We start from the raw sequence: 14,670 nt of genomic DNA, 5'->3' as shown, positions 1-14,670 counted from the left end.
TTAGTACTTATAATAAATAGTGCTTCTGATATAAACACAGCCTTCATTCTAATGTGCTTATACTTGACAGAGCCCTAAAGACACAACCGAATTATTCTCTGTAGGTTGTTCAGTGTACTCCTTCTGTATCTCTTTATGTTATTTATTTTGTAATTAACTAAAGGGAATGCTAGCAGTCTTGGTAGTCAACTATTCTCTCTCTTTTGTTGTAGTCAGACCTTCTGGAAGTTATGAGTCTCTCATTTTGTGGCAACGACAATGCGTCGGCCTATAACATCAGTGCTGGTGTCCTACGAAATGTATGCTTTGTGGATGCCCTCAACTTGGTTCCCCATGTCTTCTTGCTATTTATCACCTTCCCAATCTTGTTCATTGGTGAGTTATTCAATTGAGCTGTTCAATCCTACAAACACTGATCATATATTTATACTCAGTCCTGTTTATATATGCTTGGAGGCCTGTGGTACAAGCCATTGGATGCTTTATATTTATTAATTTTTAAAAGGAAGACATAAATTGTCTTGACCCAGAGGACGTGAAGCCAACCCACTTGAAATGTTGGGAATTTGAGATATAAATCTGAACTTAGCAGCATGAAAAGATAGATGAGAACCAGAAAAATCAGATCCAAACTTCTCTCTGGATAAGTTTTCTTTTGAATTGGAATTGGCAAGTTGCAACCCTTGCTGTTATTAGATATAGAAGACTTAGGATGGTGGGTCTGAATTCCTTTCATGTTATGTGAATGTCAGAGAATATCCAAAATGCACAACTTGGTTCTAAGGCTAGGAGAAGTGTAGGAAATTTTCGAAACAAAATAATTACTTCTTTTGCCAACATTTGTAAACAGAAGCAGAGCAAAAGAGAATCTTTTTCCACAGGAATGAAAATAAGAAATGATAAATCTCTCTTGAAGAATTTAGGAGAGTGGAGTGGCTCTAACTTACATATTCTTGTAAAAAGCCCTATCTAAACTAGTACTCTAATCATAGTTTTTCTCTATAGTTGTCTCTTTATCCTAGTTATTAGCAGTGATGGAATATATATAAGTTAATCCTTTTTCAGAGCTGTCAAACAGTGGCATTCTGACTGACTGTAGGAGATAAAGAGATGTGAGTAATGGTCAAAAGGCAGTAAATATTAATAAAAATAAGTATTCCCCTGACAATTGCATGAGAAATGGCATGTCAGTTCTTTCATGTTACCTTCATGGTAACACATCATGAATCTGGGACTACATTCAAACTAGAGATTTAGGGACTTCCATTATGCAAAAAGACTCTGAAGAGATTGAATACTAGGTTACAGGAACCTGTGGGATACGACACTCAGTACCTAGCAATCAAAGGTATAACAAGATTCAGTGACTGAAAACCAATGCAATAATTAAGCAAGGGAATAAGAAACAACTTCTAACCCTCAGGGGAAAACCTCAAGGGTTATAGAATGCTTCTCCAGCAGTGATCTTTATGTCAGTGCTGCCTCTTTCTTTGAGATGAGATGAAAGCCATACTTCAATTACAGGGCTTTGATGGAAACTCAATGCAAGGTCTAAGGGCAGAGATAATCTTTTACAACATTCTGTGTTATGCTTCAGGTTGTAGCAGGCTGCTTTAATGTATTTAGAGGTATCAGACAATTAAATTTGAAATAGTATCTCAGCCACTGAAAATTTCTTCTATTTTTTGACAATGTTAGGAAAAAAGCATAATAACTTAAATTGTATGGTATGTATACGTGTATTCATTTCTTTGTTTTCTATTTTGTACCTTGGTTATCAGGACACACAGCTGTTGCATAGAGCATTTAAAAACAACTGGAGTCCACAGTATTGACTGACTCCAAAACCAGAAATTGATGTTTGGGCAGATGCATGGGCAAAGAAGAGATAAAAATGAAAAGCATTTATTGGGAGAGAGAAAGATAGGAGCAAGGTCAAAGAAAGCCACATTACGTTAGGAAAATCTCGGGAAACTAGAGAAAACGCTTGACGGACATGAAGAAGGGAGAATATATTGTTCCTGCACTACTTTGCATATTAAACGAGGATGAAGTTGTGAAATCGTGGTAGTTTCCAAGAATCAATGAACCTAGGCTCTGGATTATGTGTTTCTGAGTCACCTGATGAGCCTCTAGGCACAATGAGATCTTGCATCCTTCTGTATTGAATGCCTACCCTGGATTTTAAACTCAATTCTACACTTACTGAAACAAACAGATGCAGTGTGTACTGCCCTAATTCAACATATTTGGTTTTGGTTTTATTTTCTTTTTTTCTGTTTCTTTACTTCCCCAAAATGTACTGTTCTTGGGATTCTCTATGGGCTTCTGGAAGTCTGTTAGTGAATTCCAGAAGTTGCTTACAGTAAGAGAGACATGTACAGCCATTTGGGCTGACTAACTCAGGACAGCCCTGTACTAGAGTGAGAAGGGACAGAGGACAAACTAGTGTGCAGAGAGGCTAACCTCTGATCAGCCCTCAGCTTCCCCCAGCAGTGCCACATCCATCAGGTCCTTGGTGTCCCACTTGGTGTCCCAGGTTGCTGGCTACAGCCTGAAAAGGACAGGTGCCATCTGAGATGGTGACATGAAAATGAGATTCAACATTTTTAATTTGTTGATTAAAGCAGCTGAGTCTTGGTGCTCTGCTGGGAGTTTTAATGTGCCAGGAATGCACAGGGCAAGGAGACTGGGCTGTGCCTGAGGAGCAGAGACTGGGAAATCATTGCTCAGCAACCCCTGAGACTGCACTCCCAACCAGGCCTGAGACAAAGATAATGAATTATATTTATTTGAAGTAAATATATCTCTTTGAGGCCTCATTGGAGGATATAATTTTTATATCAACTGGAAAATTTGCCCACTCTTGCCTGTGACTGGGAAAGACACGATGATGCCATTACTTAATATCTTTTAGTCCCTGTTGTAAGAGTGCGACTCTGAGATGTTTCTTTTGGTTTTCTTATCTTTGTTCTTTGCCAGGCACCTTTTCTTTTTCATTGCAATTGTGGGAAGATTGTCATCATGTTGTCTAGAGGGTCAGATCTAAATTATGGAGGGGCTACACGGCAACTCAAACACTCCTGGGTCATGCTATTAGTAACAATGGCTCCCATAGTCTTATAGGGGTTTTTGTGTTGATTATATACTTATTAAGTGTGAGCTATGGATTAGAATAGGGAATTGATAACCAGATAATTCACTGGCTGACTGTATGATAACCTTCCTCTTTCATTACTGTTATTTCCCAGGCTGGGGAAGTCAAAGCTCCAAAGTCCAGATTCACCACAATACTTGGCTGCACTTCCCTGGACACAACCTGCGATGGATCCTGACATTCACTCTCCTGTTCGTACATGTCTGTGAAATAGCGGAGGGCATAGTTTCTGACACGTAAGTGATGGTGCTTGGTGGAGAGCCGAACTAACTGCATTCATTAATGTATACCAATAATGTGTGACAGGCTATCTAGTAAGGTGTAAGAAGATTTTCCCCAAAAAAGATGGGGCATCACTTCATGAACCATCTGGGTTTTAGCAGGATGAAGGTGAAACAGTTGTTCTTAGCACATTGTTATTCTCTTCTCAAACTATAACGACAAGTAAATACTGACAGAAGTTAAAGCACTCACATAGAAAAAATAGTTTTGTCTCTAGGGTAGTCATATTTGTACTCTTAAACAGATTAGCAAAACACCTAGGAATACAACAATAGTGAAAAAAGGCACCATATTCACTAATTTATACCTTATTTATTTTCAGACAAATGAAATCTCGCCATTTGCATCTCTTTCTACCAGCTATAATGGGATTTGTGGCTGCGACTGTATCCATAGTCTATTACCATAATATTGAAACATCTAACTTTCCCAAGTTACTGTTGGGTAAGTCTAAGTCTGATATTTATGTACTCTTACAAATCGGTAGTTTAACCAAAGTCAGCTTTCTTAGATTGCAGAGGATGGTGAAATGCATGACAGTATTGAAAGAGAGATGAATAATTCTCTGCTCTTTGAACTGCTGTTATTGTAGGAGTTACTACATTTTCACAAGGTACACATTGAAAACTATTTTTAAAAATTATCACAAAAGGGAAAGTATAGTATACCTGTTGTATTACTAGCATGAGCTTTTAGGTATTTTTTAACACTGCTCATTATTCTGAGGCCAAAAACTTGTCTTAGTTCAAAAGGGCTGTTTTAAAAGACCAATATTAGTAGTAAAATGATCACAAACCACTCTATTCAGATGGCTGTTGTTTCTCAGCATCCATTGCAGTTGATTCTGAGATTGCCTATTCTAATGACGAATGTCACCTCTCACTTTTTCCAAAGGGGAGGGAAGAAGGTTTACCTTTGAGAAACTGCTACCTGGTATTCATGTTATCTGTCTCAGCCAGGACATGGTCAGAAGAATTTGACCAGACATCACAGGATAATGTTTCATAGAAGTATATGGTCCAAATTACCTATATCTCAGCAACCTGAACTAGCCATTGACAGATACAAATCAGGATGCAGGATATAAATAAATTGCATTAACTCTTTTTAAAAATGAGCCTAACTGCAATGCATTTCGTGTTTTCAAAGAGGCAATATGATATTTGTCAATTTAAGTGATTTTTACTTCATTTCAAGACAAAGTTCCCCTTCAGATTACCTTCAATGGACTTCTGTAATTGTGTGAAGACCCATCATTGTGGATCTCTTTGAAAGGTGATGGCCCAGGAAAGCAAATAGTGACCTGGGAAAAGAAAGTGCAAAGTAAATCTCTCAAACCTGAGTTCCTGACTTGGACTGATTTCACACTGTGCCAGCCTCCAGTCTGGTGACACAGAGGCTCACCATGCTTGCATTGAATTCAGCCATGGAATATTTCTGTTTGTGAGAACTAAAACTTCTGCAGCACTGGTACAGCTTTTTTTTGCTTTAAATTATGCATGTTCACCTGTTTTACAGCTCTTTTTCTTTACTGGATAATGGCCTTTGTCACCAAAACGATCAAGCTTGTCAGATACTGCCAGGATGGTGTGCCTTTTTCTCAGCTGCGTTTCTGCATCACTGGAATTATGGTCATTCTCTATGGGCTGCTGATGGCAGTGGAGATCAATGTCATACGAGTTAGGGTGTGTATATGCTATGTTAATGCAGATAAACTATGTAGTGAATGTGTAAGTTAGAATACGTTCTTACCCATGATAATGTAAAGCATAATTATATCCCAAAATTTCTTTTTTGTTGTTCTTCAGATAGAGACAGGTGGTACTGCTAGGCTACAGAGCCGTGTCTGCATCCCATATTGCTCAATTTCTTGCCAGTAATGCTATCAAAACAGAAATGCTCCTATTTACATGCAAATTTACATTTAAACTCAATGTATTATCACCTTTAAATGCAAATTTGACACTGTAGCTGTATTATAAATATTTTTTACTAAAAATTGCTATTAATAAGATACTTCTTGAGCACATGCTGTCTATTTTCTCTTCTCTAGAGGTATGTATTTTTCATGAACCCTCAGAAAGTAAAGCCACCAGAGGATCTACAAGACTTGGGGGTGAGGTTTCTTCAGCCATTTGTGAATTTGCTCTCAAAGGCAACTTACTGGTGGATGAATACTCTTATTATATCTGCTCACAAGAAACCTGTGGACCTGAAGGCAATTGGAAAGCTTCCAATTGCAATGAGAGCACTAACAAATTACATTTGTCTCAAAGAAGCGTATGAGGAACAAAAGGTAACCAAAGATGTTGCTGTTTCGCCTTAGAAACTCTAGTGTCACTTTGGAATTTTTGTGCTTCTTTGAAAGCCTAGTTTTAGGAATTTTTAACTTAGAACTGTTTATTCCAAGGTGAAACTTGGCTTAGGAAGTTCAATGTTTACTGTTTGGTTTTAAGTGAATTTACAGCAGGGGAGTTGTCAGATTGAGAGCAACTGGAAACTCAAACCATAACAGACTGATCATTTGCTAGATTTAATTTTAAAAGTGAAAGCTGTTCAGTTCTTAAATACTCATGATAACTTCTTAAATTAGAAGGCATTCTGTCCTCTAGTATCAGCTGGAAACACTCATCTTCACTTTTTTCTCCAGAAAGAGAAGTAGCCAAAAACACACTTCGAGAATAGGCAGAACATTGGTGTCTTATCAACAGTGTTGTAGTCACCAATTCAAAACACATCACTGTATGGGCTGCTATGAAGAAAATTAACTCTATCCCAGCCAGACCAAGTACAAAACCAAACTCACTGGGTACAACAAGTGTTTCCAGAGAAACTTCTGGATGTTTTTAGGCAAAACTATGGTGTTTCATTTGGACTTAAAGCTAGTGATTTCTGCCAAAAAAGAGAAAGATACTGTTTTCCAGAAAGAAGGAAGGATTTGAAAGCCTGCCTCGGTGATTTGTACATAAATATCAATTCTCAAGCATAAACAGAGAGAATACAGCATTCAGAGGCCACTTTGGAAAATGTGGCATGTAGGACAAAAGTATATAAGTCCTGTTCCTGCACACACCAGATAAATGTGTTTCCATGCAGTGTACGGTTTAGAACTGCAGTGTGAGGGGAAGCCACGAGGAGCAACTGTCTGCTCCCAGCAACTGATGGAGCTGCAGGCTCCTTTCTGTGCACTCTGAAATGAAACCATAATAGCTATAAATGTTTTTGTTTTAATAGATTTAGGTTGCTTCTCTTTCCTTTTGTAGTTGATGTTTACAGAGACTAGAGACCAAGACCATTCTTCTTTAAGCAGAAAACTACAGAATCCTTGGAAATGAGCTTTTCAGAGCAAAGGAGAAGTGCAACCCTTAGGCCAGCTCCTTAAAGGAGGATTTGGTACCTAAATTCTACTTAAAGAGACCACATGTCCCAAGGATCTGAGTCTCTGTGCCATTCTTAATGACAGACATGATGAGTGGGTGCAAACATTTATCTGTAGCTCATTTACATCTGCAGATACTGTGTGTGCCTGCACAGATATGCAGTTCAGATGCCAAAAGGCAAGTTGACTGTGCTATTATTTCTCATGTGCATGAATGCAAACATTCAGTGTGGAGCTTCTCATATGTCTATTATGCACATATGAAGACTAGCTTACATTTATAAAGCTGGTTTACATCAGATTTTTTGGTTTCTGTAATTGTTTAAAGTCTTGAGATTACCACAGCCCATGTATGTGCTAATATTCAAAACCAGGCTGTAACCCTAAAGTAAACTAATACTTCATAGATAATGTCAAAGTAAACCAAAGGGCTAAAACCAATCCAAAGAGCACGTCAGTGGAGCTTGCTGCAGTTCACTTCCATACAGAAATGTGTTAGTTTGTGTGTGGATGGGTCTGAAAACAGCCACAGAATTAGGAAAATTCCTCAGGTTGAAGTGTGGTCTGCAATCTGGAAGAGGATGTCTCACTGTCTCTGCTGCAAGGTTGTATTTTGCACTAATCTTCCACAGCTGGCGATGGGAGCCCTCCAGCATCCTCTGGATTAAGTGGGTTTGCCCCTGCCTGTGCCTGGAGATAGGTGATCTCAGCTGTGCTCTATGGCCGGGCAGAAAGAAGGCTTCTGTCCCTTTCCAAACCTATCACACCTTGATGAAAGACACTGAACATGACCATGAATATTCTGTATGATAAAATGCTTTTGAGATAGCTCATGTGATGTTGTCTTTCTACCCCTTCTGCATGCTGTGAGAATTGAAAACAGCTGAGGTTTTCTACCAAACAATAGCATGAAGGAAATGCATCAGGTTAAATTTTTATGACTGTTTTCTCAAAATCACTATTTTCCAAACCTGCACCCCAAACATACAGAATTGTAAACTAGAGGGCCTAAGATTAATTTTTTACAGCTGCTATATTCTGTTAAAAGCTGTTTTTTTTAATGTCAGTGGACAACTCCTGGAATTCATAGTCAACTATTTAGACAGAGTTCTTCTGGCTCCTGTCACATGAAGGTTTGACCACTGACGTGAGAACGTTAACACTTCACAGTGACAAATTTGAATTTGCTATCCTGTTCTAGGTTTTTTTTTACGTTTTAAAATTTTCATCAAGCAATTCTTAGTGTTATGAACACATTCACTATTCAAAATTCTTTCATTATAAATAATTTTTTCAAAACATCACATAATTTAATTGTAATAATACTTTCTTCCATATTTTATAGAATTTTAAAGCCAGTTAACAGTAATTTTATTATAATATTAAATAATATAAAACAACACAATGCAAGACTAATTAACTAGTGATTGACATTCTAATTGGCTATTAGTCTGCTAGTCACTACTGCAAAAGGCATTCCAAATCCTACAGTAAGTTATACATCAAATTAGAACATACTGTAAAATTACAGGTAAAACAAGCTCTTCTGATAATTAAGCTTATTTAAATATGATGTTTTATTTATTTTTTTCTAAACAAACTATTGCCAAAAAACACATTGCAATTGGCTTTCCTTATCCCATTATTTCTCGCCATCAGTAAATATTCTAAAATATGAACATGATATATTTTCTTGCTTATTTGGAAAGTTTCCTATAGAAACAGAAATACCTCATCTTGCTGTATTTTTATCATACTTTTCTAAGAATCCTGGGGAAATTCTAACTGTGGATAGGAAGGTTGCATAGGTTGTATGGTTGCACACCATACACGTAAGATTAGACCCATGACCTTCAATTCATATGTTCTCTTTAATACACGTTCACAGTTCTTACTACATTAATGGATATTTTGGCTGGAGATAAAGATTTTTTTCATAAGATTAATAAGATAAAGTCCTTAGTGATATGCAATGAAACTCTTACAACCAAATTTTGGGACCAATGTACTGTACGTGTGTAGTCCTTGTCATATACTCCCCAGTCGCCTCAAAATTTGATTGTATTTCTCTTGTTGCTTGGCTTGTGGTTTTTTTTCGATACAAGTGGTCTAGATGCTTCAAACCATAGAAGCCAGTAAGCAGCTATCTGGCCCTACTGTACACTTGTACGTTTTTGGCACCATGCACATATTCTATCTCACAGTTGAAGAGTCATAAAGGGAAAAACAGAGAAAAGGAAAAAAGACATGAGGCAGCCAGGCAGGGTACAGGCATACTAGCTTTTCTTTGGTTAATTTGCTGGGGCAGGGGTTGTTTTTACTGGGCTATACTTAAAATGTCTCTGTGAACACTCAAGAGGGCTTGGCTTGCATTACAACTTGCAGGCTTCTGTGCTACTTGAAAAATGACAGATGCTCTTTTAAAGTGTCAAAAGCTGCTGCCTGAAGCAGAAGAAAGCACTCTGCAGATCATGGATCTGTTAAGTAAAGTTCTTTCTTCTTTAGATTGAAAAGACCTCAGAAATATGAAAGTTCTGCTGATGAGATACAGAGATAGCCAAGGGTTGGTGTTTTAGGGCAAGAGTTGTGATACTGCATAGATTCACAGAAATTAAGGCTAGAAAGGACCCTTAGTTGATTTAATCTTACCTCTCAACATAGCCTGTTACTTTCACATTTTTTAGTCCAGTAATTAGTGATCGGCTGAAGTATTTCTTCCTGGAAGGCATCCAAGAGGTGATAGAAAAAATACAGATAAATTAAATGAAACTATTCTTGTAGGTGTCTGTCCATGATTTTTCCTTCATTGTCTTTCCCACATCAAAAATCTTTACTGGATCAAGTGGTTTCACAGCTACTGTGAAAGTCAAGATAACCTATATGAGCAAGGTCAGACCTTTTCCTGAGCTAGCATGTGACAAGGAGCAAGGGCTATGTGCCAGTATGATTACTCTGAGTTTGCATTCTTGTGTTCAGAGAAGTGTTAGGTTTTAGAGGTGAGGAACCACAGTTATCAAGAGGAGGTAGAAGTTGAATTTGCTGTGAAGAATATCTGAAATCTGTTAATATCTACAGCATGTTAGCTACCTCATCTACTCCAAAACACTCAGCATCCAGACAGGAACAAAAAGAAATTTGCTGTATACAACCACGGAGCCCCCTTCTTGATGCATTGATGTCTGTTTCTCTGTTTTCCAGAAAAAGGTAGCAGACCAGCCCAATCGGAGTCCCTCCATATGGTTAGCCATGTATAGTGCTTTTGGACGACCCATTCTTCTCAGCAGCACATTCCGATACCTGGCTGACTTGCTGGGTTTTGCTGGGCCATTATGCATTTCTGGCATTGTCCAAGGCTTCCAGAATACAACCAATAGTGGAAATACAACAGAAGAGGTAACCTGACAACATGGATTGAAAAACTTGGTTTGGTATTAGTTCTTGATTAATGTCAGGTATTGAATACATCTGGATGCATGCATGCTTTTATATTACTGGGATCACCACTGTATTATTTCATTGTTTCTTTCAAGCAAATTGAGTATTTTTTTGTGAGAGATGGTAAAGTTATAAACCTGAGCAGTGGAAGTCTTTGGTATGAATGCAGCACAGGTAGTGCAGGCTTCCCCCAGTTGCCCAGCTGTATGGCTCTTGGTGGATTCATCCCTGCAGTTTTGGGGAGAAGGAACAGCTTTTCTGCTCCTCTTCACCTGTGCCTCCTTATTTCAGGAAGGACACCTGCTTGTGGTGCCTCAGTAATTCATCCAGCAAGGATGAGTCTGGGAATTTTGTTTAATTTCTGTTCATCTGTCTATTTGTAAGTCATTGACGGGTTTGAGCTCTCTGAAATCTGTGAAGCCTAGAGTAGTCACTCCCTGTTATTGTGCTGCTTGTTGCTGTGATGACATGCATTGGCGCATGTGAGAAGTTGAAAGGCTTTATTCTTGATGGCATTCATTCTATGGCATTCTTGATACTAGAGATGCACAAAAGATGCTAGTTCACAGCTCATTTCAAGTTTCACTGAGATCGAACTTCCAGAGACCACCTCTAAGCACTGAGCAAGCCTCTGATACAGAACATTTTCTATCATAAGGAAAATAATTTATTAGTAACTAGTGAAAAGATACAGCTAAAATTATTTTACAAGCTGACAGCACAAAAGACATGATGAAGAAATTTTCCTATGTCTGTCTTCTGCTACAGAATCATCTCCATATGCTTTATGCAGTGAGAGTTTTGTATTTGGATGAGCACATAGATATGTAATGGAGTAACATTTTCCCCTCCAGATAAAGCATTTAACTATCATGATTATCCAAATATCTTCTCTTTGGCTGCTCTCTCCCAGCATTAATTTTCTCGACTGGTGGTCTGAATTTGGCCTTAGACTCTCATTCAGCCATTGCACTGAAGAAGGAGAGTTTAATTGTGCAGCTTATCAAATAAAGCACTTTATCATCCTTGAACCACTATGTGTTGGCTTTGAGCCACAGAGTTAAAAGGCAGAGTGCATTTTTTGCCTCATAAATGGGCATGTTGAACAAACAAAGTATTTTAGCTTGAAAATGATAATTTCTGGATCTCAAATTTAGGAATCAGTACCTTGTCTCCTTCCTTTATCTCTTGTACTCTTCAATATAGTGGGTTTAGTCATGGGGCTCTTTAAGTTTTAATCCACACTGGCTGAAGGGAAGATTAAAATCACTGGAGAACTTGAAACTGCTCCAAGAGCCTGGCTTGGTGACAGTCACTATTTCTCTTGGATACATTTCAGAATACATTTGCTTTTAGTTTATGAGTGTTGATAAACTTTCTTTTGGAAGAAGCAGGTTAGATGCAGCAGAACATTAAGAGAAGAGTTTTCAGATATGTTTTTCTGCCCAATTGTGCTCTTAAGCAATGCTTGTTTCAGAGAGTCTTGAGCTGGTTGAGCGACTTAGTCCTATTATCTCAGTGAGATTTAGGTGTCTTACAGACACTGGACCTTTTGCAGATACTGCTTATAGACACCTTTTGGATGTCTGTTGCCTGTGGTAGAGGTATGAGTATGTGTTGCGGAGAGGCTGGGGTCACTGCAGTGAGGTGAGCCTGGCTGGCTCGGAGCACCCCTCTCCTGCCTGCAGTCTCATGGAGGATGACAGTGATACAGAGTGATGAAGGAATCTTCAACTTTCCAGTATCTTCCAAACCTTTAATCTCAGAATCAGGCTGGTTATTTCAGTTGAACAGGTTTTTTTCTTCTTCTTCTTTTTTTTTAATTTTATTTTGTAAGAATTTCAGTACATCCTGCTTCCAGCTGAATCAGAAATACCAAATGGATAGCCTTCCTTGCAGTATTTTGGTACATTTGTTTCCTTTTCTGCCTGAAACAGAGCAGCATAGTGAACATCAGAAGTAGTAAATGAAAACAAAGTGATTTAATAAAGATTTTTTTTCCCCTATTGTGGCATTTAAACTTCATTTGTGGGGAATACTGGCATATATATTTCTATTTTATTCAGAATCCATAGTTGTCATACACTATTTCTGGAAAGGACTTTTTCCATAACATACAAATGCAACATAAGTAACTAATCCCATATAATAAAAAATATTTTCTTGCAGCATCTTTGTGGTGCAAGTGGAATGAGCTTTATTTTCTACTGAATATCATTTCTATCCTTCAAATCATCAGAATTCAATGAAGAAACTGAAACTAAGGCAAACATGGTGATCTCATTGTCCCTTTCTTGCTAAAAATAACTAATTTTAGAGCTGCTAGAAATTAAGATTCTAAGTCTTTTTGGAACATGAGCAGAGTGATTAATTTGTATCCAAGTGATAGGACAGTGAGAAACCTGGTTTTTGTAACTTTCCCATAATACCATCAGTATTTTTTATTCTAATGCAAGGACTGAATTTCCTTGTTTGCAGTAATATACAATCATTCCTATGACACTTTCATCATTTTTTTCCTTTCTTTTCAGGTGAAGGATCCATCAAATTCATATCTTTCCTCAGAGGAATTTCTCAGAAATGTTTATGTTTTGGCAGTTCTTCTCTTCCTGGCCCTTATCTTGCAGAGAACATTCCTGCAGGCATCCTACTATGTGACTACAGAAACTGGCATCAATCTACGAGGTGCTTTATTGGTAAGCAAAGCTGTTCCCATGATCTTCCAAGAAATTCACTAACAATAGCTCCAGCTTCATACTTTCATTTGTCTTGTTCTTTATCTGAAGACTTTGTTAGCAATGGTTTGAGAGAATATATGCACTGTACTTGAAACTGTACAGAAACTGGAAAAACTAATATCACTGACACAGTCAAACTGATGACAGCAATTCCTTTTTCTAAAAACCAAAACCATCATGCTAACATGTAGAAGTTTAACACTCACTCTGCATATAAGAACATATCTTTGCAGATGACATTAGGTATATGAGGATAAGTGGTGTCATTTTGGATCTACATCTGCTTTGGTCATTTGCTTATGAGGTTACTTCTGCTGACTGTGAACAGAGTCATCTGCAGAGTATCTTTGGACAAGCTGTGTTTCATGGGAACATTGCCCATGTGTCATGAGTGGTTATTCCAAATATTTATGCTGTTTTGCACAGAGCCCTGTGGGGTGGGGCAGGAGTGATACATCTCCAAAACTGTGTCTCTAAGACTGGCATCCATTAACGCTCTGTGAAAGTCATGTTTGTGAACTGGAGCCAGCAGCTGCAGCTCAGAATGTGAGTGGGTTGTAGTAGGGATCTCCACAGACCAAACTCCCCAGACAGCAGTAGCTGGAACTGATGTTTTGCCAGGTGTAACTGACCATAGAAATACCGTCTCAGTATGGAAGTTTGTGGGTTTTGTGCACACTGTGATTGATGTATCTGTTTCAAACATTTTCTGCCTTCTCCCAAGGTAGATAGATGGTACAGACTTGGTGAAGAAAGAGTACCTGATTATTTCTTTGTGCTTTTGTGACTCCCACTTGCCAAAATGGGAACTCTTGGGACCATGTGCAGCTGATGTAATTCACTATGGTCTGTGGGCATTTCTGATTAATTCTACAGGAACCACCTTGTTCATGGACAAAGAGCACAAATTATTTTAAAAACTTCCTTGAAGCTGCAGTGTCTGGTATTTGGTCATAACTGCAAACTGGGCTCACGATATTTGTCTCTAAAATTCTGGTAGATATAAGCCCTAAATTATTTCTGAACACTGTTAAGCTCCTACAAATCTTATGGAAATAAATGGCCAGGTAAGGAGAGAAACCTACTCTGATAAAAAATTCATAGCATGAGTTCAACTATCTCATCAGAAACAAGGGTCTCCTTGACAGACAGGAAAGCAGGCTCACCAAATGTTTATTTAAGAAGATTTTTGCCCCATCTCCTAAATTTTGATATTTTCTGGACATTTTGTTCTATTTTAGGTCTGCATTAAGCAACAAATATTTTAAGAGGAAATGGAGTTTTTTTAAGTCAGTTATCTTTTGTGCTTTCTCTCTCTCTCTCTCCGTCTCCTTCTCTGTCTCCATCTCCCTCTCTGCCTCAAGTGTGAGACTGGGAGAAGGATGATCTTAGGTAAAGACTGATACTGCCATTTGAAATGTCCTGCTGCTACTGATGTTTTTAATGATATTATTTTTATATCTTCTGTTTTATTCACTTCCCATAGGCAATGATATATAATAAGATCCTGAGGCTTTCCACGTCCAACTTGTCCATGGGAGAGATGACGCTGGGACAGATCAATAACTTGGTCGCCATAGAAACAAATCAGTTAATGTGGTTCTTGTTCCTGTGCCCCAATCTGTGGGCAATGCCTGTGCAGGTAAAGCATCAAAGTAAGGGCCTGATTTCAGAGATCC

At 38.2% G+C, this 14,670-nt stretch overlaps 1 protein-coding gene across 3 annotated transcripts in view; it reads left to right on the top strand.

Annotated features, from left to right (window-relative positions):
• Positions 1-230: 230 nt before the first annotated feature.
• ABCC9 (ATP-binding cassette, sub-family C (CFTR/MRP), member 9) overlaps positions 231-14,670 on the top strand; it is a 63,800-nt gene continuing 49,360 nt past the window's right edge. For all 3 annotated transcript variants that reach the window (XM_010179354.1, XM_010179351.1, XM_010179353.1), the window contains exons 1-8: positions 231-375; positions 3,252-3,393; positions 3,762-3,883; positions 4,958-5,124; positions 5,493-5,735; positions 10,017-10,211; positions 12,785-12,949; positions 14,478-14,633. In XM_010179354.1, the coding sequence (XP_010177656.1) occupies positions 231-375; positions 3,252-3,393; positions 3,762-3,883; positions 4,958-5,124; positions 5,493-5,735; positions 10,017-10,211; positions 12,785-12,949; positions 14,478-14,633 (1,335 nt within the window). The remainder of the gene's footprint in view (positions 376-3,251; positions 3,394-3,761; positions 3,884-4,957; positions 5,125-5,492; positions 5,736-10,016; positions 10,212-12,784; positions 12,950-14,477; positions 14,634-14,670) is intronic.

The sequence above is a fragment of the Mesitornis unicolor genome, unplaced genomic scaffold, assembly GCF_000695765.1.
Source record: "Mesitornis unicolor isolate BGI_N332 unplaced genomic scaffold, ASM69576v1 scaffold44932, whole genome shotgun sequence".
Taxonomy (NCBI): domain Eukaryota; kingdom Metazoa; phylum Chordata; class Aves; order Mesitornithiformes; family Mesitornithidae; genus Mesitornis; species Mesitornis unicolor.
The sequence above is the reverse complement of the archived record's forward strand: the minus strand, read 5'-3'. Positions and strand labels throughout refer to the sequence as shown.